At 36.7% G+C, this 25996-nt stretch overlaps 1 protein-coding gene across 4 annotated transcripts in view; it reads left to right on the forward strand.

The window, feature by feature from the left end:
* The window catches only part of PTPN2 (protein tyrosine phosphatase non-receptor type 2), an 84974-nt gene that overhangs the window by 55593 nt on the left and 3385 nt on the right, over positions 1-25996 (forward strand). For 2 of the 4 annotated variants that reach the window (XM_019433882.2, XM_019433881.2), the window contains 5 exons: positions 498-635; positions 8254-8463; positions 10037-10189; positions 16793-16974; positions 21346-21778. In XM_019433882.2, the coding sequence (XP_019289427.1) occupies positions 498-635; positions 8254-8463; positions 10037-10189; positions 16793-16974; positions 21346-21553 (891 nt within the window). In that variant the 3' untranslated portion in view covers positions 21554-21778. Of the gene's footprint in view, positions 1-497; positions 636-8253; positions 8464-10036; positions 10190-16792; positions 16975-21345; positions 21779-22242; positions 22336-25996 lie in introns of those variants that run through there. The other 2 variants (XM_019433879.2, XM_019433880.2) reach the window with 2 other exon arrangements.

Genomic DNA, 25996 nt, shown 5'->3' on the forward strand with positions numbered 1-25996 from the left:
GGAGCTTATCTTCTGATTTGCTTCTCTGACTTAATTTTAGTAAGTAAATATACAATGTTATTTCCAGAATAAGTAGTATTTAGTAGCAGATTCATGGGTATTTTTAGAAAATACTTGTAAAATAAAGCCTTTTCAATACTGTTTGAAAAAAGATTCTTACAAGAGGTTGATACTTTTAGAAATGTGAAGTGAATACCAATATGATGTTAAACTGTAGATTACCATGCTTTAGAAGTGACGGATTCATTTTTATTTTATGAACATACCTACCTGTTTATGGCTTTTTTAGTATAAGTTACAGGAACATTGTGCAAACCTGCTTTTATAAAAATGTCAATCTTCTTAAAATACATTAAGCATCAAACATAGTGTAATTGTTCATAGATTTGGGTACTTGAAAAAAATATAGCATGAATGTGTGTGGTTTGTCTTCCTTTCCCAGCTTTTTATGATTTCATCATGTCTATGAACTAATATATACATATTCTTAAATTTAGGTTAAATGTGCACAGTACTGGCCAACAAAAGATGACCGAGAGATGCTATTTAAAGAAACAGGATTCAGTGTGAAGTTCTTGTCAGAAGATGTGAAGTCATATTATACAGTACATCTACTGCAGTTAGAAAATATCAATGTAAGACTTTTCATCCCAAAAGATTGGACCTTATGTGTTGATTTTCTGAATTATTCTTTGTCATTAGATTTGAAGCTTGGGGCTGCACATACATTTCGATATTGTCTATAATACTATATAATCATAATCGTTATGTTTCATATTTATGGTAGCTCTCTGAGGACTCTTGAGAAAACCTAGAAGTTAAGAATTTTAAAGTTCAGCTTGATATATGAGGATTGAAGATAATTTATTAAAATTTCTTGGGGATTGAGAGGGAGAGAGCTTTAGAATGAGGCCACCCTGGATTCAAATCCCAGCTCTGCTGTTGAGTTTAAATGTCCTTGGGACCTGTTTCTCAACTTCCCTCATCTGTAAAGTGGAGATTGTAATAGCTCCCTTTCAGGGCTGTTTTGGCAATCAAATGAAGCGGTGTATGCAAAGCACCTGATGCAGAATAGGTGCCCAGTAAACACCATGGCACTTGGTACTTACAAGAGTAGCAGGCTATTCAAGAAAATAACTTACTGGAATGTTGTTCATTGGAATGATTCACCACAGAGAAATTTGAGGGAAATGGTGAAATAAGTTTAGCATATGGTCTCAAGAACATTTATTTGGATCTTTTCCAGAAATATAAGAATTGTTCCTTATTTTTTGGTTGAGATATGTGTACATGGTGGATTGTGAACCTGCTGCTGTTAAGCTGGGGATCAGGACGTTTCTCCCCCCTTTTACCATCTACCTGTCTTGTGTTGTAATTGGGATAACTGGAAAATATGAAATGAGAGTGATTCTGAGATGCTCTTAGGAGCTAGGGAAACTAGAAAATAGGAAAATGCTGCCAAAAAATAATTTCAGGAATACATCTGTTTCAGTTAACCATTAACTGAATTAAGTGATTAATATGTGATCATTGTCCAAAAAAAGCTTTATAGAGAAGGGATATATAAAGTGCACACGTGCATGCACACACGCGCGTGCACACACACACCACAAATACACACACTTTTAGTTATGTAGAAATACTTTGTATAGTTGATCTCTTGGAACCCCTCTGTTTTTTGCTGCCCACTCTAAGCACAGGTGCACACAGTGTGCTTAGGGCCCACTCCCAACTGCCCATGACATCCATAACTAAGCTTTTCATGTGATCTCTTAGGTTATCTAAGAAGTCTCAGGGTTGGGAATTACAAGGCTTAGATTTATTTATAAATTTCCCTTACTGTAGTTATTTTGCACCAGCTATTCCATTTACGTATGTCTTAAGTTGCCCTGAGATACATCAATAACTGTTTGTGCAGTGCTTATTCCCAGAAACAGAACTGCTTTTCCATAAACTTCTCATAGTTCTCTGAATCATCTTCTCTTGGTATTTATCCCAAGTACCTCATCTGCTTTGGCATTAAAATTAATTTGGATGGAGAGGGTCATAGATATTTTTCCCTGTTTCTGAAACCTATCCTAATTAAGAGTTGATTAACATGATAAAATAGAATGACTTTTGTATTTTATCATTTTGCAAAGCACTTTTACATATATATCACTTGACCCATATTCTTCCTATGATTTGATAGAGTAAATATTCTTAATATCTCTGTATTTCATGTATTTTTTAAAAACGTAAAATCCATTAGGTTATAGGATTTTTTTCCATAAATAGATTACTCAGCTAATAAGTGACAGGCTCTAGAACTCAAATCCAAATCTCCTGACTTGTAATGATATGGGGCTAAGTCTTTTGAAAAAAGTATGAATTGTCAAAGTAAAGGAAAACACTTGGTTTTGAAGCATCTTTCTGGATTTGAGGCCCGCATGTGAACTGGCCAACCATTGGCCAAAACTGTGTTTTAGTTGCTAGCAACTGTGAGATTTCTTATTGGCCTGGTTCAGAGTCCACCATAATTAATAGCAATATTATGTTTACATTCTACTTTACAATCTTTAGTAAGAGCTAGGAATGTTAGAAGAATAAAGTAGCATTTCAGTGAGAAGCAAAATTGCATTTAACTAGGTATTTCAGTTCTGGAACCAGATGGTCTGAGTTTAAATTCCAACTCTGCCAATCCTGGCTGTATGATTGGTCCCACTGTTTACCCTCTATGCCTCAGTTTCTCATCTACAGAATGAGGATAAGGACGCACGTACCTCAGGGTTGCTGTAAGGGTCAAGTGAATTAATGCTGTTAATAGGCCTAAGACTCCATGCAAGAGTCATAATTATTAGCTTTAGTTGTGTGTATCTGTTTCTTTTGTAATATTATTGAGTTGGGAAGGACTGCAGGAGCAAGGGCAGTTGACCAGAACAAGTTGAGGGAGACAAATACCAAAAGAGAGAGAAAGGTGATAGTGCAGTAGGTGAGTGGTCACCCACCTCACCCTGAGCTGCAGAGAACCAGTTTGCTTCTAAAGGAGTCTGACTTGTATGTATTAACAGGTCTGAGGCCAGGGCTATTGTCTGTGCAGACCCTGCTTTTTTAGAGGCCTCTGGTCTAAGAGAGCAGTAAAGCTGCACGCCAGTGACACTTCCCAGTGTCTTCATCAGAGCTGAGTCTGAACTTTTGCCCCTGAATGAAGAGATTCCATCTTTGCTTTTAAAGTGGCCCCGTGGCTTAAGCTACGGAGGAGCTTTTGCAGGGCTTTTATTTATTTATTTTTTTTTTTTAATTTTTATTTATTTATTTATTTATTTATTTATTTATTTTTATTTTTGGGACAGAGAGAGACAGAGCACGAACGGGGGAGGGGCAGAGAGAGAGGGAGACACAGAATCGGAAACAGGCTCCAGGCTCCGAGCCATCAGCCCAGAGCCTGACGCGGGGCTCGAACTCACGGACCGTGAGATCGTGACCTGGCTGAAGTCGGACGCTCAACCGACTGCGCCACCCAGGCGCCCCATAGGGCTTTTAAAATATAAGGTCATCTAGAGTGCTTATTTGTCTTTCAGGATTTTCTTTTCAGTAGCCCTTCACTATTTTCCATAATATTTTTGGCCAGCTTTATGTTTATCAAGTTCCAGGAATACTATTGTAATGCTGGCTGCCTTCTATTTCTCTGTCCCTGTAGAGTTGCCCAAAACAGGATGAGTGCCTAATTATTGTGATGCTCAGCTGGGATTTGATTCAGAATAGTTTAAACAATTTATCCCACCTGGAATGTTACCTTCTCTTCTCTGCCTATTTATATCCTGCACATCCTTCAGTACCACCTTGTGGCCCATTCCTTACTTAGGTCTTTCTCAACTTATCTCTGACACATTCATTCCTGACAGCTATGATCTTCTTACACTTCTCTCCATAATTTACACTACACATCTTATAGTATAGGTATTTACTTTGACTCCATAACAAGGTTCTCAGCTCCCTATGGATAGTCCTTACCTGTTAACTTTGTGCTCCCCTCTGCCATTGCACTGAGTATGTGGTATTCTAAAACACAGTCATGATCCTTCCACCTTGCTCTTAAAAAATCCTTCTGTTGCAGGGGCGCTTAGGTGGCTTAATCAGTTATGCGTCTGACTTCGTCTCAGGTCAGGATCTCCTAGTTCGTGGGTTCAAGCCCCGCATTGGGCTCTGTGCTGATAATTCAGAGCCTGGAGCCTGCTTCATATTCTGTGTCTCCCTCCCTCTCTCTGCCCCTCCCCTGTTCACACCCTGTCTCTCAGAAATGAATAAACGTTAAAAAAAAAAAAAAATTTAAAAATCCTTCTGTGGACAATGCAGAAGTCCAGGGCCCAGCACAGCCTGGTCCTTCCTACTTGTCCACCTCCATCTCCTTCAGGCACTCAGGGTTTGTTCTCAAACAGGTTGTTGGTTGGGGGCCCGCACCTCTGTGTATTGCTTTTCTCTCTGCTTAGAATGCAAGTCCCATGCCTACCTGTTTCTGTCACTCTCCTCCTGATCTAGTGAGTTCTGTTCATCTTTCAAAATGAATTGCAGTAACTAAATCTTTAATACAGATTGTACAATGATCGTGGCAAAAATTGATGAGGGACTGAACTAAGGCACTTACAGTGAGATACAGATTTGATTAAAAAAAAAAATCTGAAAAAAAAAATCTGCATTTAGGAGATAAGGTTCCCAAACTTCGCTACCCCTTCATGTAGAGGAAGTATTAAGTAAATATTTCCAAAACATTGGAAATGTGGAGAGGCTTACAATTGATAGGAGCTTTTTAGGAGCTACAATAGAAGCAATTGGTATAATTATTTCAGAAAAGGTATCTGTTAAGCATTTACCATGTCCAGGCATAAGTTGGGTACTTTACATTTAATGTTTCATTTATTCCTCACAATAGCCTTATAAGGTAAGTACTGTTTGTAACCATTTACAGATGACAGTATTGGGCTAATGAAAGTCTTCTGGGAATATTATCTTGGTACTTCTGTAAATACCTGAAGTGTGAAAATAATTGGGCCTAGGACCAAAGAGCTATATAGATTTCTTTATAATAGAAATATAAATGGAAAATTCACAATTTTATTTATCTGTATAAAATAATAGTTAAACTTGAATTTGAATCACTTTAGGTAGCATACACTTAAATTGCCATAGCTGACTGTTTCCCATTGTCTTATACCTACTCCATTCATAGATTATCTTCCTGGCTTCCATATATAATGAATTAGATATCCTTCAAGGATAGACTTCTCCTTCAACAACTGCAAATAAGATTTTGTCTTAAAAAGAGCAATGAACCACTGGCATTTTTGCAGTGTGGTATACATAACACAGCATTTTACAAAGAAGGTTTGGCAGGCACGTGCACATGGGGATGCAGATGGGGGCAGCCACCTAATTGCGGTTGCAACCAGGTATGTGTGGGGTGTGAGGTCAACAGTGGGAGGGAATGGAAGACGCCACCTGGGCAGCACAGGAGGACTGATGTGATTTGGTAACCTGGGAGAAGAAAAGGCTGCTTCCACTAGTTTTGAAATAAGGAGTTTGTCAAAAATTGTTAAGTCTACGTGTAGAGCTTGTTTGGAATAAAGATGAATTTTGTTTTAGCTCTCTAGTCTTTGGCTACCCTTTTTTCCCTCCTCTCATTTTTTTTCCAGCATGAAGAGGAGGGAAAAGAGATCTAATCAAGCATATAAACATTCCTTTTTTTATCTCAGTACTAAACATATGGATCTTACTGCTTCATGAAGTGGTCCGTTGGGAACTGTATGATTTTTGTGAACTGTGATTTTGAATCTTGTTTCAGTAGGGGCACGTTAATAAAACTAAACTTCTCAAGAAGTTCTTTAATTTGGTCCTGTTAGGGGAAAGAAAAAGACTGATTCTCAAAAACCTATTAGTGGGAAGACTGCATCATACAAACAGTCGTGAACATTTCTGGAAACCGACTTTGAGTATCCCAGACAGCATGACCTGAATTTGAAAAAAATCAAGAGACTGCTAGTCTTGAGCCAAAATCATACAAGCAGAGAAAAAGGAAGCAGTTGCTCAGGATTGTGGGTTAACTATAGGTTTTGAGCCAGGAGGTGATGCAATAAGTGAGCATACAACCACTTGGGAACACTGAGTCACACCCTGCAGAGCACGGCTCGCAGGAGAGCGGGGTTCTGGTGCCACCCCTCCGAGACCTGGGCGCTGCAGCAGGTCCACACAGGACCTGCTTGGAGCTCATATGGATCAAGTCTGGCCCTGCTGTGTTATTGTCAGCACTGCATAGTGGCAGATGACCACAGCAGGGCAGTTGTCAGGGGAGAAAAGGGGTTAAACACTCCCACTGAAATCTTAGACCCCATTTAAAGTAAAATGTGACTGAGTTCTCTATGGCTCTGGGCCAGCCAGAGACCAGCCACTTTAGCCCATTCCTCTGTTGGTGTTGTGTTGTTACATGTCCATTTATGGCTTTGTAAGAGGAAACTGAAGTTTAGCCTTCTTAATTTGGAATGTTTTAAATATCATTTTTAATAAAGTAAATTTAATTCCCTTTTTTTAAATATATAGTAAGATACAGTCTTTTCAGTGTACAGTTCTGAGTTTTGACAATGCATTCAATTGTATAACACCCCTCCCCCATCAAAGTACAGAGCAGCTCCATCACCTTCCCCCTGTGAGTCTTACAAATTTTCCCAGGTTGCCTGTGTACAGTCAGCCTCACCCCACTCCCAGCTGCTGGCAACCACTGAGCTGGTTTCTATCCCTATAATTTTGCTTTTTCCATACTGTCATATCAATAGGATTATATAGTATATAGCCTTTAGAGTTTGGCTTCTTTCACTTACCATGCTTACTTTGGAATTTAAAAGGAAATGATTTGAAATCTAGTAATCCCAATGATCACTTTAATTAATAATAGAGAAATCATCTAGTACCTTCAGTATATTGAGAACCTATGGATCAGAGTATCTTTGGAATTGTGAAAGCCGAATGTTAAGAAAAATCAATCGCTAAAAGTATATAATTTGAAATTAAAAAGTTTCTGCATGTATTTTATCAGTGTTATACCTCATATAACCAAATCTGGGATTTGGGAGTCTTAATCTCTACTTAAAAAAAAAAAAAAAAAGGAAAATTTATTTTCTAAAAAATGAAAGTTAACCTTAATTTTGAAAACTGGTACCAAAAGCACAATGCTGTAATAATAATCTTTAGCTCTTAACCATTAAAAATAACTTTTTAAAATGTTGCTTATATGGCTTCTCCCTCCAAAAACGTCCTATAATGAAACTGAGAAATTGTGCAGAGACATGCTTGAGGGTTACTGCTTCGTTTACAGAAATGAAGACGAGAAGGCACCGAAGTGCTCCTTGGGGCAAAAGCAGCTGGCAGAAGCTTAGGAACATTTTCATAATGAGTTAGTCAGAAATAAAGCTCATCAGGAATATCCAGGAAGTGATAGTGAATGCCAGGCAGGCTTTAAGAGACAGGAAGCATTTAGCATATTGGTAAACCATTTTAGCACATCACAAAGTCATATAAACAGTTTTAGGATTGGAAATTATTGCCATGGGGAAAAGCAGCAATTAGAAGAGCAATTTCAATAAAAAATGTGAAGATTGTTTCTTTAAATTAATTCTTGAGTTGCTTCTCTGAGCCTGGGTAGCACAATCTACAAGATGACTTGTATAATGAGAAAAATTATATCTGAAAAATCTTGGGAGTGCTTAAAAAGGAAACCACTAAAGAATGTAAAATTATACTGGTAGAATTTTTTTTTTAATAGAAGAAAAAAACCCATGATATATGAATTAAAATACTGGCAACATGTATGGTTCAGGTTAGTGGCTAAGAACCCAGACTACTGCTTCCGATTCTGGTCTGCTGTTTTCTAAATCTGTAACCTTGGGTAAATTGCTTAACCTTTGGCCTCGGTTTTCTCATCTAGAAAATGAGTTTTAATAGGATTGTTGTATGAGTTGAATACATAAAAAGCTTAGAACATGCCTGCGAAATAATGTTTTAGAAATGTTAGCTATTATTAATAAATTCCAGATTCTCCTAAAGAACTCCAAACTTGTGTGAGTGATTATCAGAAACCAAATGAAAAATCATGGTACAAAAGTCCATAAGGATTAAAAGCATTACACAAAATACATAATCTCTCTGAAATAGTTTTTTTTTGTTGTTGTTTTTTGTTTTTTTAAGAAATTAGAACTAACTTTTCCCCCCTTGATTTTCACTTTGTAGAGTGGTGAAACCAGAACAATATCTCACTTTCATTATACTACCTGGCCAGATTTTGGAGTCCCTGAATCACCAGCTTCATTTCTCAATTTCTTATTTAAAGTGAGAGAATCTGGTTCCCTGAATCCTGAACATGGGCCTGCAGTGATCCACTGTAGTGCAGGCATTGGGCGGTCAGGCACCTTTTCTCTAGTAGATACCTGTCTTGTTCTGGTAAGTGCTTCTTATGATCTAATTTTAGTCTTGTTTAATTTTTACGGTTTCCACTGGCAGAAGTAAGCTCTAATACCACTATCCCAGAACTGTGATTTTCAAACTTCTGCCTTCTTTCAGAAAAACCTAAACAAACCTCATTTATACCTTTGAACTGCCTCTTATTTGTGAGAGTGCTGGTCCTGTGTCCAAGGTGATTCTAGAGATCTCCCAGAAGACTTTTTTTTGTTTGTTTTTTTCCTGGTAGCTTTATATTACAAAAACAATAAGCCTCCTCCCTCTTTGTTTCTCAAATATAAATTGATACGTAATATTGAATTCCTGCCTCCACAGACAAGCACTTCATTTCTCTTGCCTGAGTTTCCTTATTTACAAACTAAGGATAATGACACTTTTCCTCACGGGGGTGTTGTGAGAATTAAATGAATTAATACATTTAGAGTACTCTGAAGAGTCTCTGGTATTTTGTGAGATACAAATAGATGTTAGTATTGTTATTCCCCTGAGACTCCGATATGTGCCCCCAAGGGCTGTATTCTTTCTCACCACCCCATTCCCAGCCCCAGCCTGGATACAGGACATTTTTTAAATGTCCATTTTTCCTTACTTGGATACAGAGCACCTCTAGAGTATAAGAATAGTTGAGTCTTAATACACCTACCGTATTACTTTACCACTCTGCCTATATGTAATATACTTCAATCAAAAACTGAATTGTTATATGGCAATTCATGTAACAATTGTTACATGTAACCAATTGTTACTGGCTAGCTCAGTCAATAGAGCATGCAACTCTTAATCTTGAGGGTCATGAGTTCAAGCCCCATGTTGGGCATAGAGCATACTTGATTTAAAAATAAAATAAATTTTTTTTAAAAAGATGTTTAAAAAAAAGCCAGAGTGTTACATTAAAGTGAACTTTGACATGTTTAAAAACTCTGGTATCTATTCAGTTAATGGTGAATATTAAAAACTGGATTGTGTGTTTGTGCCTATTCCCTGCCAAACATAACTTCCACTTTTTGTTTTTCATTTGTGGTGAGGAGTACGGTGGTTATAACACCAGATCTATAGTCCAGGGCTGGTGGGGCGGCTCAACAGTGTCATAGTGCATCTAGGCTCTTTCTGTCTTCTCCACCATCTCTAGGTGGCTACTGGACACAGACATGAAGGCAGAAGGGCACTGGGCAAAAAAAATTACTTCTGCCAAGACCTTTAAGAAAAAAAGAAGAGCACTAATCTCGTGGGTTTATCTTTACATTAAGCCAGAACTGGCCATAAATCCTTCCTTAGGCAAACACTGGCCAGACTGAATGAGATTACTGTGATTGGTTTGGAATCAATTGTATATCAGCTAAAGGCTTCCACCTACTGCTTGAACAGTTGAGGTGTGGGGGTGATGGTGGATTGGGGTGCCTGTTTTGTACAGAAAGAGTTACAGTTGCAGTGGTAACTTCTTGTTCTTGGGGGACACACACTGCTCATTGTAAAGCGCTTAGCAGCTATCCTGTATTGCTTCTTTTCCCTAGACCCTAACAACAGAAGGCTTGAATAATTTTTACCTTTCTTGCAGATGGAAAAAGGAGATGATATTAACATTAAACAACTGTTACTGAATATGAGAAAATATCGAATGGGACTTATTCAGACACCAGACCAACTCAGATTCTCATATATGACTATAATAGAAGGAGCAAAATTTATAAAGGGAGATTCAAATATACAGGTAAATTTTTTTAGGGGAAAAAATACCTGTGTATTATATATGATTAGCATCAAATAACTGCACTCCATTTAAGCACATATTTTCTCCCTTCCTTCCAAAAAGCATATTTACATTCACGTGGTAAATCCAGCTGGCTGTCTTAAAACTAAAGTTTAAGCTTATTGCCTCATACATACCTCAGCCTCATGTTAAATCCTTCCTGTTACTCAAAAGCCCCAGTGGGAATAAGATTTCATTAAAGAAAGCGAAATGTTTATGTAAGGAGGGTATAAGCATTTAAGTATTAAAATAAACCAGAAATTGTTCGTACTTTCAGCTCATTAAAAACCTGACCTGTGATTATAGAATAATTCATGTAATAAATACTTAATTTTATAACAGTGAGCAACTTGAGTACTTATGGCAGACATAATGAAATTCTAGTACAAAGTTATGTTTCTCTGGGTTGCTGGCTGTACTCTCATGAAGATATTTTTATTCCACATTTGCAAAGACTATGTTCAAAGACTGATATCAGAAATCTGTGTAATGTACTAACATAAAATGTAAAATAGAAACAGAAATAACAACAGACCCCCATTTCTTGTCTGATCTGATCACATAGTATTGAACATAAGTCGATAAAATCTCTTTATGTTTCTCTTATGAACACATATACTGGGTCTTTCATATCTGTGATTACTAGCCAAGACAGGAATATTCTGAATAAACCGCCTTTTATAACTCAGATCAGGCCATCTGTCATAATGGAATTAAATATAAGTTAGGTGTCGTGTAGATTTCAGAGACATTAAAATATTCTTAAGCAGTTCTGTTCCTCAGCTAACTCTTCTCATCATTAGTATAATTGTAACTATTCAAGACAAACTATTATCGGTGAGATTTTAAAGTTTTATTAAAATCATGGGGCGCCTGGGTGGCTCAGTTGGTTAAGTGTCTGACTTCGGCTCAGGTCATGATCTCACGGTTCATGAGTTCAAGCCCCACGTCAGGCTGTGTGCTGACAGCTCAGAGCCTGGAGCCTGTTTCAGATTCTGTGCCTCCCTCTCTCTCTCTGACCCTCCCCTGTTCATGCTGTGTCTCTCTCTGTCTCAAAAATAAATAAACGTTAAAAAAAAATTTAGAGTTTTATTAAAATCTTGCCATTTGCAACATCATGAATGGAGCTAGAGAGTATAATACTAAGCGAAATCAGAGACAAAGATAATTACCATATGATTTCGTTCATATGTGGAATTTAAGAAACAAAACAAGCAAAGGGAAATAAAGTAAGAGGCAAACCAAGAGACTTAACTGTAGAGAACAAACTGATGGTTACCAGAAGGGAAGTGGGTGGGGAGGTGGGTTAAATAGGTGATGGGGATTAGGAAGTGCACTTGTGTTGATGAGCACAGAGTGATGTATGAAATTGTTGAATTACTAAATGGTGTACATAAAACTAATATAACAATGTATGTTAACTGGAATTAAAATAAAAACTTTAAAATGAAGAAAGAAAAAAATAAAGTTCATTTAAAAGGTTTTTTTTCAAATATTTATATAGCATTAAAGAATACTCTTTAATAAAGAGAAATATTGCATCAGTCCACAAGGTAGTATGTAGCTTAGCTTAGCCCACAAAGCATGAGACCCTTCTTCCATTAGGAAAATGTCTTTTATATCCCAGTGAACTCTCCAGTTTAAATCTGGAGTTTAAAAAAGTTAAGTGGTTATACCAGACTTTTTTCACAGACTTGTATGTTCCCTAGTTGTTTCACTGCTCATCTCCTGGATGTTCTTAACACACTAATTGCAGGGAAAGTGTGCCATCCTTTGGATAGTATCTCTCCCTCCACTTTAAAATTTTTTCAAGTTTCTTTAGTTTCAGAAAATATACACACTTACTTTGAGAATCTTTTTCACTACAGAGATGAATTTTATGAACATACTTTTTGTGGACTTTATTATTATGACAGTGTAGTTTGTGACGTGGGAGAGTTTTTTCTGTCTCAATTTATATGGTACGGTGTAGCCATCAGAATCTCCTTTTGGCTTCATTAGCACTTCATACAAACCCAAGGCATTCTCTGCCCCTTCTTCAGGAAGACATTGGAAATGTCTCTGTATTTTTCAGGTACTAAGGATCAAAAAAGCCTATTACCCATTTGGAGGGGTCAGTTTCCACAGAAATGATCTTAAGGCTCCTATAATTTATATGTGCTGTAATTTTTTTAATTATAATGAGTATCTGTATTTTAATGAGTAAATATGTATGGGTTTATCTTACATAGATATTTTTCTCCTCCTGGAACTTTGCTATAATACTGTAGCCATTAACCACATGTGTTACTGAGTACTTGAATTATGGCTAGTTGGAATCAAGATCTGCTTAAAGTGTAAAATACATACCAGATTTTGAAGATTAAATACAGGGAGAAAAAGTATAAAATATCTCAATAATTTAAAAAATATTGATTATATATCTAGGGCACCTGGGTGACTCAGTTTGTTGTCTGACTCTAGATTTTGGCTATGGTCATGAACTCACGGTTCATGAGTTTGAGCCCTGTATTGGGCTCCGCACTGACAGTGTGGAGCCTGCTTGGGATTCTCTCTGTCTCCCTCTCTCTGTCCCTCCCTTGCTCTCTGTCTCTCAAAGTAAATTAAAAAAAAAAAAAAAAAACACTTTAAAATATTGATTGTATGTTCAAATGACAGTGTTTTTTATATTGGGTTAAATAAAACATAGCTAAAATTCATCTTTTTTTAACACAGCTGCTAGACATTTGAAAATTGTAAATGTCACTATATTATATTTCACTGGACAGTGCTGTTCTAGAACCTTAGCTTAGAATAAAAATCTAAGAAAAGGAAAGTTCCCCGAAATCCTAAATTATAAGATCTAAAGTTAATGTAGAAACCCCAAACTGCATGAATATAACTGTAGCCCATGAAATTGTCTCTTTTGACATACAAGGATATGATAGCCAATTTATAAGATGACTCTTCTTTCTCTCCATATGCCTACCTCCTCCTCTTTACCTCTGAATTTTAGGGAAAGTTAATATTTATAAGAAGAAGGAAGCTTCTTTCTATGTGAGCATGGTGGCCAGGGGTGTGGGAGGGTGATACTTCCTGAACCTGTGTCCCCCCAGAGAACTGTCCGTTCAGCAGCACCCAAACCATATTTCTTAGTCTCTGTTATTTGTTCCTAAAAGGGATATCTGTCTTCACCTTCAGTCTTAATTTAGATTTGTATTGTGTGAGTGGTATTTTCATTATTGGATACAATTTTATGTTAGTGTCCCTATGAAGGTTTTTGACATATGTGGATATAAAGTGATTTAGAACCTGTCAGGAGAAAGGAGAGCTGTTAATATACACATCAAAGGTGATTGTTTCTGAAATCAATAAATACATGCTACATAATTGTAATCATTGGGAATTTCCAATGACCTTGACCTACGTAGATAAATACAGGTAAGTTCTAGTTGTCTCTAAAAACATATCATTTACCGTACATCTTTCTTGGAACATGGCTGGGCATAAAAACACATTGTAGTTACTGGTATTACCACATATTAGCACACTCCCGGTATCCATGGTGACAGCAAACTTCACAGAGTAAAATATCCAGATTGGCAATTCAGAATTAATCTTGTAAGATTAAGATCTTGTAAGATCAAGTTTAACTGCTCCTTCGAGTGACTTTCTTCAGTGAAAGTTGGGTAGGGTGGGGTTGCAGGCACTGTGCAGGGTGATGTGCAGGCAGCACGTGATGTGTGGGGTTTCGTTCAGTATGAGTGTAGAATTAGAAAGGGAGATGAGAAACTCTCAGTCCAGATAAGCTGTCCTCCAGGCCTTCAGATGAGAGCTTGAATGAAGTAGCTGAAGGCAGTATTGATTCCTTGGCTTCACCAGTCAGCAGTGACAAGCCTAGGCAGATGATTCTGGACTGCCTGCTTGCTTGTGGGTCACAGGGAAGGCAAAGTTGAGTGAGTTTGCTGCCCAGAGACATGGCAAAATGACATTTTCTTTAAAAATTCACTAGCATTAAATACCTCCTTTCCTCCACTCCCATCCCTTTTGCTGAATCCTTTTCATGTTGACAGATTCTGAAATTTGTTGCATATTCTGGGAAATGGTCCAGTAAGACTTGATTTTTGTCATTGTTTTGTTTATTGACATTGTTGAGTTTTGTCCAAGTATAAGGCCAAGTTGTTATAACTAGGACCCAGTGAAGAATTGAAATTAAAAAAAAAATTTTTTTTGAACAGCCTAAATTCTGGAGACAATTTCACATTTTTATTGGGTACTTTCTTAAACTATGTGGTATCTGAAATTGATGAGCTTTTCACAGGTACAGTTAATCAGGGATTATAGCATTAAAATCTGGGCCTGCTGTTCATTAGCTGCATAACCTGGGCAAATTACTTCTGTTCTTTCAGCCCATCTCATCTGTAAAAGGGGATAATCATAGCAGAGGTAGCACCTCCCTCCTGAGGTTCTTCTGAGGATTAAGAGCTGGTGCAGTTGAAGTTTTAGGTCAGTGTGGGTATAGTAAGTGCTTGAGAAGTTTCCCCACATGCATCTTCAATATACAAAATGCTGTCTGGGCTGAGTAACAAAAATGTAAAACAGGGAAGAAAGAAACCTGACATAGTCATCTGAAGTGAAAACATCTTACTCTTGGAGCACCTGGGTGGCTCAGCCAGTTAAGCATCCCACTCTTGGTTTTGGCTCAGGCCATGATCTCATGGCTTTGTGGGTTCGAGCCTCGAGTTGGGCTCTACACTGGCAGTGCAGACGGAGCCTGCTTGGGATTCTCTCTCTCTCTCTCTCTCTCTCTCTCTCTCTCTCTCTCTCTCCCTCTCCCTCCCTTCCTCCCTCCCTTCCCTACTCATGCTGTTTCTGTCTCAAAATAAATAAATAAATAAATAAACTTTAAAAAACACATCTTACTCTTACGTTTCATTACAACTGTTTCTCAAATATTGGCAGAATGTTCTTTCTGGATGTGGTTTACATCACATCCTATGAGGTCCTTGCTTAGGAGAGGTTGGTTCCATTCCATTATTTCTCACATAAGTTCAGAGACTTCTTTCATTGATGTCTTTCTGGCCTCATCTCTCAGGGCCAAGCTCCACATGTTCTTCATCTGCTTAGTCAGATTGTACCATACTGTATTACACCCTGTCCTCCAAATGTAGCAAATTACAAAATTTTACATTCTCTAAGTGTTTTGTAAATTACTTTTAAAAAGAGACACATTAATTATGCATCGCAATAAAATAGCTATATATGGGAAAGGTGGAATGTGGTAAAATGCCTTTTTCCTTTTTAAGTCCTCTGTTGTAGGGTAGTGAAACAAGTTCGAAACTAATTTATCAGTGTATCAGTGAATTTTCCAGGGATTTTTTTTTTTTAATCTGAATATATAAGCATTGTTTTTAACCATGCAGTTTTTTAACCAAAGCAACTCCAGGGAAAGATTGTTTCACTACGTTCCAGACTAGTATAAATTACAGTGTTACATCTCTATTCAAGAACATTAAAATCCTCAGGCAGTAAGTTACAGAATCTCTTATTCATTAGATTCCAGACTCCATGCTTCTGTGATAGGATCTTCTAAGAGGGCCACCCCTGTCCATACCAGGTCATTTTGCACCAGTTTCAGAGTCACAGATCATCCAAACCATTGGCTCTTGCTGCCACCTTTTCTAGTCTTGTCATTGTCAGAGAGATGGATTGTTGTGTTCCCAGCCCTTGAAGGACTTGAGGTGTTCCCATGCCAAGGTTATGCTTGTCTTCTCCCTCTCTGGCTAGCACTTTGTCACTGCCTTCATCTTCCAGGTGCTCAGGTACACTTTGTACCTCTTCCTCTCTTACAAGGGATGGTGACATTGAGGGCAAAGGAATCATAACATTTGCCAGACATGGTGCTAGGCATGTTATGTCTCATTAATCACAACAGGTGATGACAGCCTGTTTGACAGATGAAGGAAATGGAATTTCTCTTCATCTTGGTCTAAATCCCACCTCCTCTATAAAGTCCAAGCATGCTAGCAGAGTTTTCTCTAGCCTGGTGATGGGCTTGCTACCTGAATCTGCTAGCATATGTGGTAGGAAAAAACCAAATTAAAGTCCTCTGGCATCAGAGAGACCTGCCTGGAGATCTCACTGTTGTTTCTCCACCAGACCAGACTGTGGCAAGGAACTAGGACATGCTAGATCACATTCAAATGCCATCTTGGTCACTGTTTCCAGTGATAACATACCTGTGGGTTAGGAGTCCAGCAGAATCCGGCTTTGGCTAAAATCTTCCTATGACTCATAGTTTGGTGAGGTCCTGGTATGGTTTATCTTAAATAGGTTAAAGTCCACTAAATTTCATTAAGATTCAACTATATAGTGATGTATATAAATATTAAATGCTATATTATTTTTTAATTTTGAACTTACCCATCTACAAGAGGTTTTGGTAAAATGCCTTTTTTTTTGTTTGTCAGCATCACAGGGTTTTCTTAAGTTGAATCTAGAATTTCAATTCATATATCCTTCTTATTTAAAGAAAACCACAATTTTAGTATTTGCATTTGTTTCTCATTTCTCTTCCCTACCTAGAAACGGTGGAAAGAACTCTCTAAGGAAGACTTATGTCCTGCTTTTGATCATTCACCAACCAAAATAATGACTGAAAAATACAATGGAAATAGGATAGGCCTAGAAGAAGAAAAACTGACAGGTGACAGATACACAGGACTATCCTCTAAAATGCAGGATACCATGGAGGAGAACAGCGAGAGGTAAGCTGATGGCAATAGTATGCTTAAAAAGATGAGACTTTTTTATTTTAATAAATTCAGTGGATATGAACTAATATAGGACTTTTGTTTATTGAATTAATGTAGCTATTCACTTACTTATTACCTAAGGGTATTTGAGTAGTATATGATGACATTGTTGATCTCAAAAGCGCTTTTGCCCTATTATGAGGCCAGTACTGATAGAAACCAGTTGGAAAATGGCTTAACTCAATACTAACTTGAGTGCTATAAAGTTAATATAATTAGATGCTAAAACGTACAGTATATAGAAAATAAGTTGTACGAATACCTAACATTTGTACAAGTTTTCGTGTTCATATTTATGGTTGTAATGGAATTGATAATATGCCTTTAATGAAATGATAAAATAGTTAAATGAATATTTAAGCATCATTCCATTATTGGAAGGGGAAGAGTCTTTTAAAAAAAAAAAAATTACACAAAATGCCCTTTTATACTTTCTGAGTTTTGAAGCCATAGGAATCTGTAAACGATTTCAGTTTTTAAGCATTTCCATTTCTAAGGCTCTGATTATCTCTCACCAGTTAGGAAGCTGGTATCCTCAGGTATGAGTGAAAGAGCTCATTCATTTCCTCTCTTCATCTGTCAGTGATGTTCTCTCTCTTCTTTTTGTCAAATAGCTTTTTGTGGAAAATTGCATGTTGTAGTCCTGTTTGTTAACACTGGAATTTTGGGGCACCATGAAAATTTCTCCTATACATTACAGTAGCTTCACTTCTGTTCTCCTATACATTACAGTAGCTTCACTTCTGTATTTCACCAGTATAAAAATTACCTGAAATCCTATGACAGGTAACATGACAATAAATACATATGTGTTATTATGTATTGTACTGAAGAGTTTAGTGACTTAGCAGTGTTACTCCTTATTTATGGCTCTAGTGGTTTTAAACTAAAGTTAAAGCATGAAGTTGCTTATTTATTCCTTCTTTCACTTTAATTAGAATACTTTTAAACCAAGAGATAAAAATTGTTTTAAATTGTCTTTATCGGTAATAAGATTCTCAGGTTCCTAATGTTGTTGTTTTGGCTAGTACCATGTGCAGAATTAAATGGAACACAGGCTTGATGATTGAATCGGTATCCTTAGTATTCCAAAAGTGTTGATTTTTAATCTTTCCTAAAGAGGAAAACCACTCAGGAGTTACAGAGTGATTGCGGAGGTGGTTTTATTGGGGGCAGGGGAAGTGGTGTGTGCATACATAGGTTGTTTGCTCCCCCCACCCCCAGGATAGAGCAGACCAGGTCGGGCTTGAAAGCAGAGGCAGGGCCCCAGTAGGAAAGTAAGGATTGTGAACAGAGAAGACTGAGAGCAAGGTTGTAGAAAAGTGAAAGGGCATAAAAGAAAGATTGCCATGAAAAATTGTATTGTTCAATCCTAATAAATTTTAATACTGATCTTATAGCTTTGCATTAGGGAGGCTAATAAAATAAATCAAGATCTTATTGAAGGAATTTCAGTTTCAAGGGAATAGAACACGATACTTTTTCTTTCATTTTCATTATTAAATATCCTTCAAGTCAGTTTTTTCATAATGAAGGTCACATTCCTATAGTCATGAAATAATTTAGTGAGTTATACAAAAAGCATTTTTTAAATAATAGAATACAATAAAATAGAAATTAGAGTTTAAATTAGAGGATAAAATAGATCAGAGTATCACAGATAATAGCTAAGTATTTTAACATCTTTACATAATATAGTAATTCTATACATTGGCATATATATTGTGCATGTATAAGTGTATTTATGTGTGAGGCTACTTTGATGTGATGACCGTAAGATATTTCTTGCTGTTAAAGTTTAAAAGCCAGTGTTCTCAATTATAGTGTAACCCATAAACCCAGGTCACTGAGTGGAGAACAGTTTGGATAAATGAAAAGTCAGGTTACTTGGATCCCTTCTCCTTTGTGTTTGCATAGCATGAAGTATGCCTGTCAGGACATGTATTGGTAGTAGCCTGCTGTGGGTGCCACTGTAAGGAATTCCATGTGGCCTTCCGAAGGCAAGGGCCCACGGGAACCGTTCCCTACCGATTTGTGGCTTTTGAGTCATAGAATTGTTTAGACCTGGGAAGGTTATTACATGGGCATAATTTCCTTAGGCCCAACTAAGTAAATAAAGATTCACAAATAGAGAATAGTTCTTATTTCTCTCAAATTGCATTCTTAAATTAAGTAATGTCATCTCTTGGTACTTGTTTTCGTTCCATTCCTGAAAACATATAGTACATTTTTGGAAAGCAAGAGCCTCTATTCCATTATTCTACATGGGAAAGAATTCTGTTTTCAACCCAACCAAAACCACAACCAGTTTCTCTAAATATCATAAAAATCCTCTTTAAAAAATCCTCATGGGGTGCCTGGGTGGCTCAGTTGGTTAAGCATCCGACTTCCAGCCCAGGTCATGATCTCATGGTTCGTGGGTTCGAGCCCTGTGTTGGGCTCTGACCCTATTGGGGTTCTCTCTCTCCCCCTCACTCTGCCCCTCCCCGACTTGCTGTCTCCCTCCCTCTCTCTCTCTCAAAAAAAAAAAAAAAGAAAAAGAAAAAAAAAGAAAACCTCTTAAACTCTTACATAATATTTAAAGCACTAATTACATAATCATGTAACAGTGAACTCATATTGGAGTTATATGGTAAATATCAACACTAGATAAAAATTATAATTATCTTCTATATTGCAATGAAATTTTTAAATGAAATAATCTATTAAAGATTCTATCTGAATTGCACCCTGGTTGTTTGGCCTCATGCTTCCGGCAGGAGAAAGTACGTGTAATCTTTTACATATTTTATATATGTTTCACCTGCACTTGAATACAACTTAATTTCTTTTCACTGGAAGGTACACACATATTTGTTAATAATGAATTTTAAATTCAGGTAATAATTTTTGCAAGTCATTACAGCAGAGTTCAGACTGCCAAAGATACCCAGGTGTATAATAGGTAAAGTGAGGAAGACATTAAAATTCAAAGGGCACACAGAGATAAGCAAAATAGAGCCTCAAGTTGCCAACATATTTAGGGAGTAAAACAAGATCCAAAATTAGCAACATGACTTATTTACTGTAAATTAAATGCTGTAAGGTAAGAATAGAGGGATTCTAGGGGTCGAGTGGAGGGAGAAATGGAAGAACAGAATTGAAAAGAACATTGTTAAAATAATCTAATATATAGTGTATATTCAAATTTCTCTAGTAGTCTAAAAGATCCACCTTATTATAGAGTTGTGAAGCCATCATTATAATCTAATTTTGGAATATTTTCATGATCCCAGTCTCTGTAGCTATTTAAAGAAATAATTTAAGATTTAATCAAGGATCATGGATTGTATTTGATTGATGTTAGTCTTTAGTCTCCATTAATCTGGAACTTTTCACCACCACTTTTTTTTCCCTTGCCTGACCTTGACATCTTTGCAGCTGCTATACCAGTTGCCTTCTAGAACACCCCACAATCTTGATTCCTCTGATTGTTTCTCATTATTAGATTCAGGTTAAACATTTCAGCTGGGGGGAGGGGGGAAGTTGGCTCTTAATGTAGTAGACTGACAAGGCATTCAAAATTTGTAATCAAGCTACACAACTAGAGAGCTGGACTTAAGAACACTTACTGTGGCAATAATGTTTAATTCAGAGGCAAGGAAACTGGTTAGGTTTTTGCTGTATTATAGGAAATAAATGAAAAGAGGAGATGGAGTTTGTGAAATTTTTTTAAAGGCAAGATATAGTAATGTACATGTTGCCATTAGCCATTCTTCTTTACAGTGCCCTAGGACTGTGTGTCTTGGGAGTCAGAGAGCTTCCATTGGAACAGACATTCTGTATTGAATAGGAAGATGGATGCTAGAAATAAGTGTGAAATAAGCAATGTATTCTCACAAACAGATAGGTAGGCATCCCATGGTGGCATCTTCATGGAAGTATGAAGCAGATAGCTTTTATGAGTGGCCTTTGTGGAAAATCACGTAAAGACAAAAGTGGCTTAGATGCCAGGGACTCTTATCCCTCACCTCTTCCAGCTGCTTAGGAAGAAAACAAGCTGACAGCCTCCAGCTCACATTTCAACAAAAGAGAGCACCATACTTATTTTCAGGTCCTGCCAAAAGTATTTATTAATAGAAAATTGTACCAGAAATTGTTGAATTATTAGAGTACATCTCTGGACCACTTAGAATATTGAAAATCCTCCCCTTTTTCATTCTAGTGTTTTAACGAGTTTAAAAATGTGGGGCTTGGGAGGTGGGTATTTGGGCTTAGGTCCTCTGCATTAGAGTAATTAAGTCTTACCATGCACTTCCTTTCATTTGTTTTTATGTATTCTAGCGTTCTACGGAAACGTATTCGAGAGGACAGAAAAGCTAACACGGCTCAGAAGGTGCAGCAGATGAAACAGAGGCTAAATGAGACTGAACGAAAAAGGAAAAGGTGGTTATATTGGCAACCTATTCTCACTAAGATGGGGTTTGTGTCAGTCATTTTGGTGGGCGCTTTTGTTGGCTGGACACTGTTGTTTCAGCAGAATGTCCTATAAATAACAGTTCTGCCCCGCAAGCTCCCGCACTAATAGCTGACAGTGTTGCGTTAGTCACAAGGGTTTGTCTGTTAGCAAACTCCTCACACCCCAGAAATGGTGCGGTAGAATAGACACCAACCAGACAAGTGATATATTCAGTCCCCAGCCCAACATCTCAGGACACTGTCCCCAAACTGTAAACAGCTATCTGAAATAAAGACTTGAATGCTTGTTGAAAACTGGTACATTTTCCAACTGTATTCGTACATGTTCAGTGTAATATTTCACCTGACCAGATTGAGAAATCCTCAAAACAAAGATTTGTTTTTGGAGGCTATCTGGATTTTAACCTGCACTTGATAACAAGCAATAAATATTGTGGTTTTATCTACATTATTACTGGAAAGAAAATGACCTTTAAATAATGCGTGTAATGTATAATGTACTGTTGACATGGGCATCAACATTTTATATTCTTAATCATTTCAGGGTAAATATATTTTATAAGTATTTAATCTTACTTTTGTAGTTAAATGTACTTTTTAAAAGCTCAATATGCAAAATCTGTTACCATAAAAAAATAAATTGTATGTTGATTCAATTGTACTGGATACATTTTCCTAAAGAGAAGTTTGATATGAGCAGTTAGAACTAACTTTAAATAAGCACTTTTTACTATATATTTGCATTTCTTTTATGTTTTACAGTTTTCCCAAATTTAAAAAGAAAAACAAACAAAGAAACAAAAATTTTCCCTAAAAATATCTTTGAAGGAAAATTCTCCTTACTGGCATAGTCAGGTAACATTTGGTCTCAAGACTTTGTAAAGAAATTGGTTTCTGTAAAGCCCATGATGGATACTGTTTATTTTTCATGAACATTTCAATGTAATTACCCTAATTTATAGTTGGGGTAAATGATGCTTTAGGAAATAAAAATAAGGAGCAGCATTTTATTATCCACAGTTTCAGTTTACTATACTGAAGTTTTGAAGTAAAATTTTTTCAAGTTCTTTCTACTTCAATAAATAGTATGATGATGTACAAATCTGACCTTGTCCCTTTAACTTCTTAATGGGTATCTTTAAAGCATATTGTCTGGTGAATTTAACTGCTCATTTGAGTGCTAGCCTTCTTCATATCCCAACATTCCATTCAGTGTTTAACTTGTTTAGCTTAAACTTTAAATAGTTGTTACAAATTTAATTACTGATATAATAAAGTCACATTACTTCACTGGTTTTCGAACTACGCTTATTGGATTTTTGAAGGGTCGCCCCGAGGTGGTTGGAAGGACTCCAAGCTACCAGCCTTTACTTTCAACCAGAGCATCTCTGCTTTATCTATTTTATATACTACATAAGATCGCTGCATGAGGTTTAATTATTTTAAGGGGACAGTTAAAATCTTAAAAACAGTTTGAAAACCATTGGTATAGATAGGTATTTTGAATTGATTTGAGTAGTTTTTTGAATGTGTTAAATTATGCTGAAAGTCTGAAAGCAGGATGTAGGTGGTACTACATATTAAATAAGATTTACGTAACTTGTGCCTGTGTCCTAATTCAGTATTACTGTGCCCCGTAACCTTTAAATGGAGAGGAGGTAAGAGGGACTTTTTTTTTTTTATGTCTGTCTGCATTAAACCTGTGTTCAGGTACCGGGACCCGTCATTATTGGTTTAAAACCTTTCTAATTTGCCTTGGTTTATATTTGCTAAAATGCAGTATATTACTCTGCAAGTAAAATATGGGTAGATCATACTGAGTCTCCAATTGAAAGTAGCCTTGCCTTAAACAAAAAGGTAAAAACTTCTTACAAAAAACAAATCCTGATAATGATGCCCCTTTGCAGGGTAAATGTGCTTCCCTGGATTCTGGATTTTAGCTTTGCTTTTTGTCTGCTTTCTTTCCTTCTGAGTGGTGTTTTTTGTCATATATCTTAACAGTCATGTTCAGTGTAGTAAACATTTGTTGATAAACTTCTGCAGGGGTTAGTCATCTTTCCTCTCAAGCAGATCCTGAAGGATAGTGTGTTGAGTTTTTACCAGTAATAATATTTTTGGTGGGTTCCATGTACTAATTATTAAAAATACATGTGCTGTGGTGCCCAGGGTCATCATCCTGGCCCCTTTATTGAAAGCGGTGTGCTAGTCAGAGGGAAGGACACAGACCGGGCTCCTGCCTTCTCGGGTAACAGCCAGACGACAAAGTTAGCAATCCGCGGTAGGTTTTACATTTTACAAAATTTGTGTCTCCTAATATTTTCTAATTATAACAGATTTTAAAAGTCAGTTGTATAGTTTGACTTTAATGAGGTAGTATTATTTTTGGAATAGGTTAAGGACGAAAAAAAGGTTTTTTAAAAAGCCAGAGGCTTTATCATTTTTAAGAAAGGATATCTACATTAATATATAGTGCATTTGTGTTCATATCTGTCCCTGCCGATAAACTGACAGCTGTCTTTGATTTAATGCTGTCTTCTCTGGCTATACCAACTGGTCACGTATTTGTTTCCAAGTGTAGCTAAGTATTTTATGCTGGCCTATTAGCAATTTTTATCTATGCTTGCTTATATATAACATGTAAAAGCAGTTCTCCATTTTTAGTTTATCTGTATATAAAATAAAAATAATACCTTTTCCTGAATCCTTAGAGGATTAAAAAAAAAGTAACATGTGAAAGTGTATAGAGAACTTTAGATCAATATAAAGACCATTCTTCATGTTTAGGATATATTTTATATATGTGCTCTGTCCTTTTCCTCTTCTGTCTTCAAATTAATGCTGACTGCATTGATATATTTCTACCAAAAGGAATGAACAAAAAAGAGGAAGTAAAAAAGCATTGATTTTTTTTTTTTGTTTATTTTTTTAATATCTCTGCTTAACAGGTATGTTACGAGAAGTAATTATAACTCTTAAGTTAATTTTATGTATATTTGCGCTTTTGTCCCTTTCATTTTAAATACACTAGAATTGATGGTATGAATCAAAAAATACATATTGGTTTAAAAAGTAGTTTATGGAATGGAGCAGCCTCCACTTTTTATATCAAGTCCTTTGTTTTCAGTGTCAGTTCAAAGTATTGGTACCATTTATTGATTGGTACCAATAAACTGCTACCATTTATTGATCATTTACTATGTACCAGGCACTGTGCTAATATGCACTTTTATAGATTATCCTATTAAATCCTTACAATACGCTTTTGAAGTAAGTGTTGTTATTAAGCCATAATCAACCTGAGACTTAACATTGCTAGGTTCTTTTATGCTGCAGTCATTGAATCAGGCTCTGTAGATTAGAATCGATCATTCTCAAAGAAAGACTTACCTCCTACAAGTCATTTCCCTCTTAGAAAAATATCTGACTAGATTCTATGTAAATAGACACAGGCCAGAACCTGATTATATTAGAAATACTGTCATTAACCTTTGTATATTCTATTTCAGCAAGTACCTACATCCCCAGTGTGCCTGCCTGGTTATTGTACAGATTTTAAAATTTGGTCTGCCTTGGTTTTTACTTTCAGACACAAAACCTAACAGAGGTTTTTCTTAATATAGTCTCTTATAAGCCTAATGCCATTATGTATGTCATCCACTTCTTCCTATGTTCAGGCAGGAGTTGAGGAATCACACCTTCTGTAAACATCTGTTTGTTTTTTTGTTTTTTTGTTTTTTTTTGTCCAGCAGTCCATGTGGGTTTGGCAGGGGAGTGGGGAATAAGGATTAAGGGCTTGGATGTCCGAAATCTGTTGCACTCCAATGGTGGGGGGGTGCTGAGGTCAGACCTTGGTGCAGTGATCTGGTCTGAAACTAAGTGCAGAAGTGTCTGTTCTGTGTTCTCCTTTCTACATCAATAGCTAATAATAAAGTCTCTCTTATTTTAAGAAACCTTTCATTTGGCCTTGACTAATTATTTAGAGGATAGGGGCACAAAATCTTACGAATAATATTTTGAAGGTAATATTCTTCCATATAACCAAACTAAGTTCTACTGACTTAATATGTGGGTCTTGGTCATTCCTTGAATGATTTATTCTGGAGTTGACCTGTTTCTTTCATCTCTTTCCCTAGTTCATTTGTTTAGATTTGATTCCATTTATTTAATACTTATCTTCAAAGCACTATTTCAGGATGACGTCATCCATAGCTCCTACAAGAGTGAATATGTTAGAACTTCAGCTCTCTCTTGTTCCATCAGGTCTGTGATGCATAAGTGCTGACTTGCTTCGGTGGGAAGAGACTCGGGTTGTGTGAGCTGCACAGTGCCTGCTCTGCCTGGGCCTCCCCAGTCCAGATACTGCATGCTTTCAGCTACTTCCATGTCCTCGCCATGAGATGGCCATTTCATTGTCCCTCCAGACCTGAGAATTTAAGCTTTTAATTTGGGAATTTTAAGCCACTCACTTCCATGGGTAGTGTTCTAAAGAACAAACTTCTAGGAAAATGGTTATGAG

This window comes from Panthera pardus, unplaced genomic scaffold (assembly GCF_024362965.1).
Source record: "Panthera pardus isolate Hobbes unplaced genomic scaffold, ASM2436296v1 HiC_scaffold_15, whole genome shotgun sequence".
Classification (NCBI taxonomy): domain Eukaryota; kingdom Metazoa; phylum Chordata; class Mammalia; order Carnivora; family Felidae; genus Panthera; species Panthera pardus.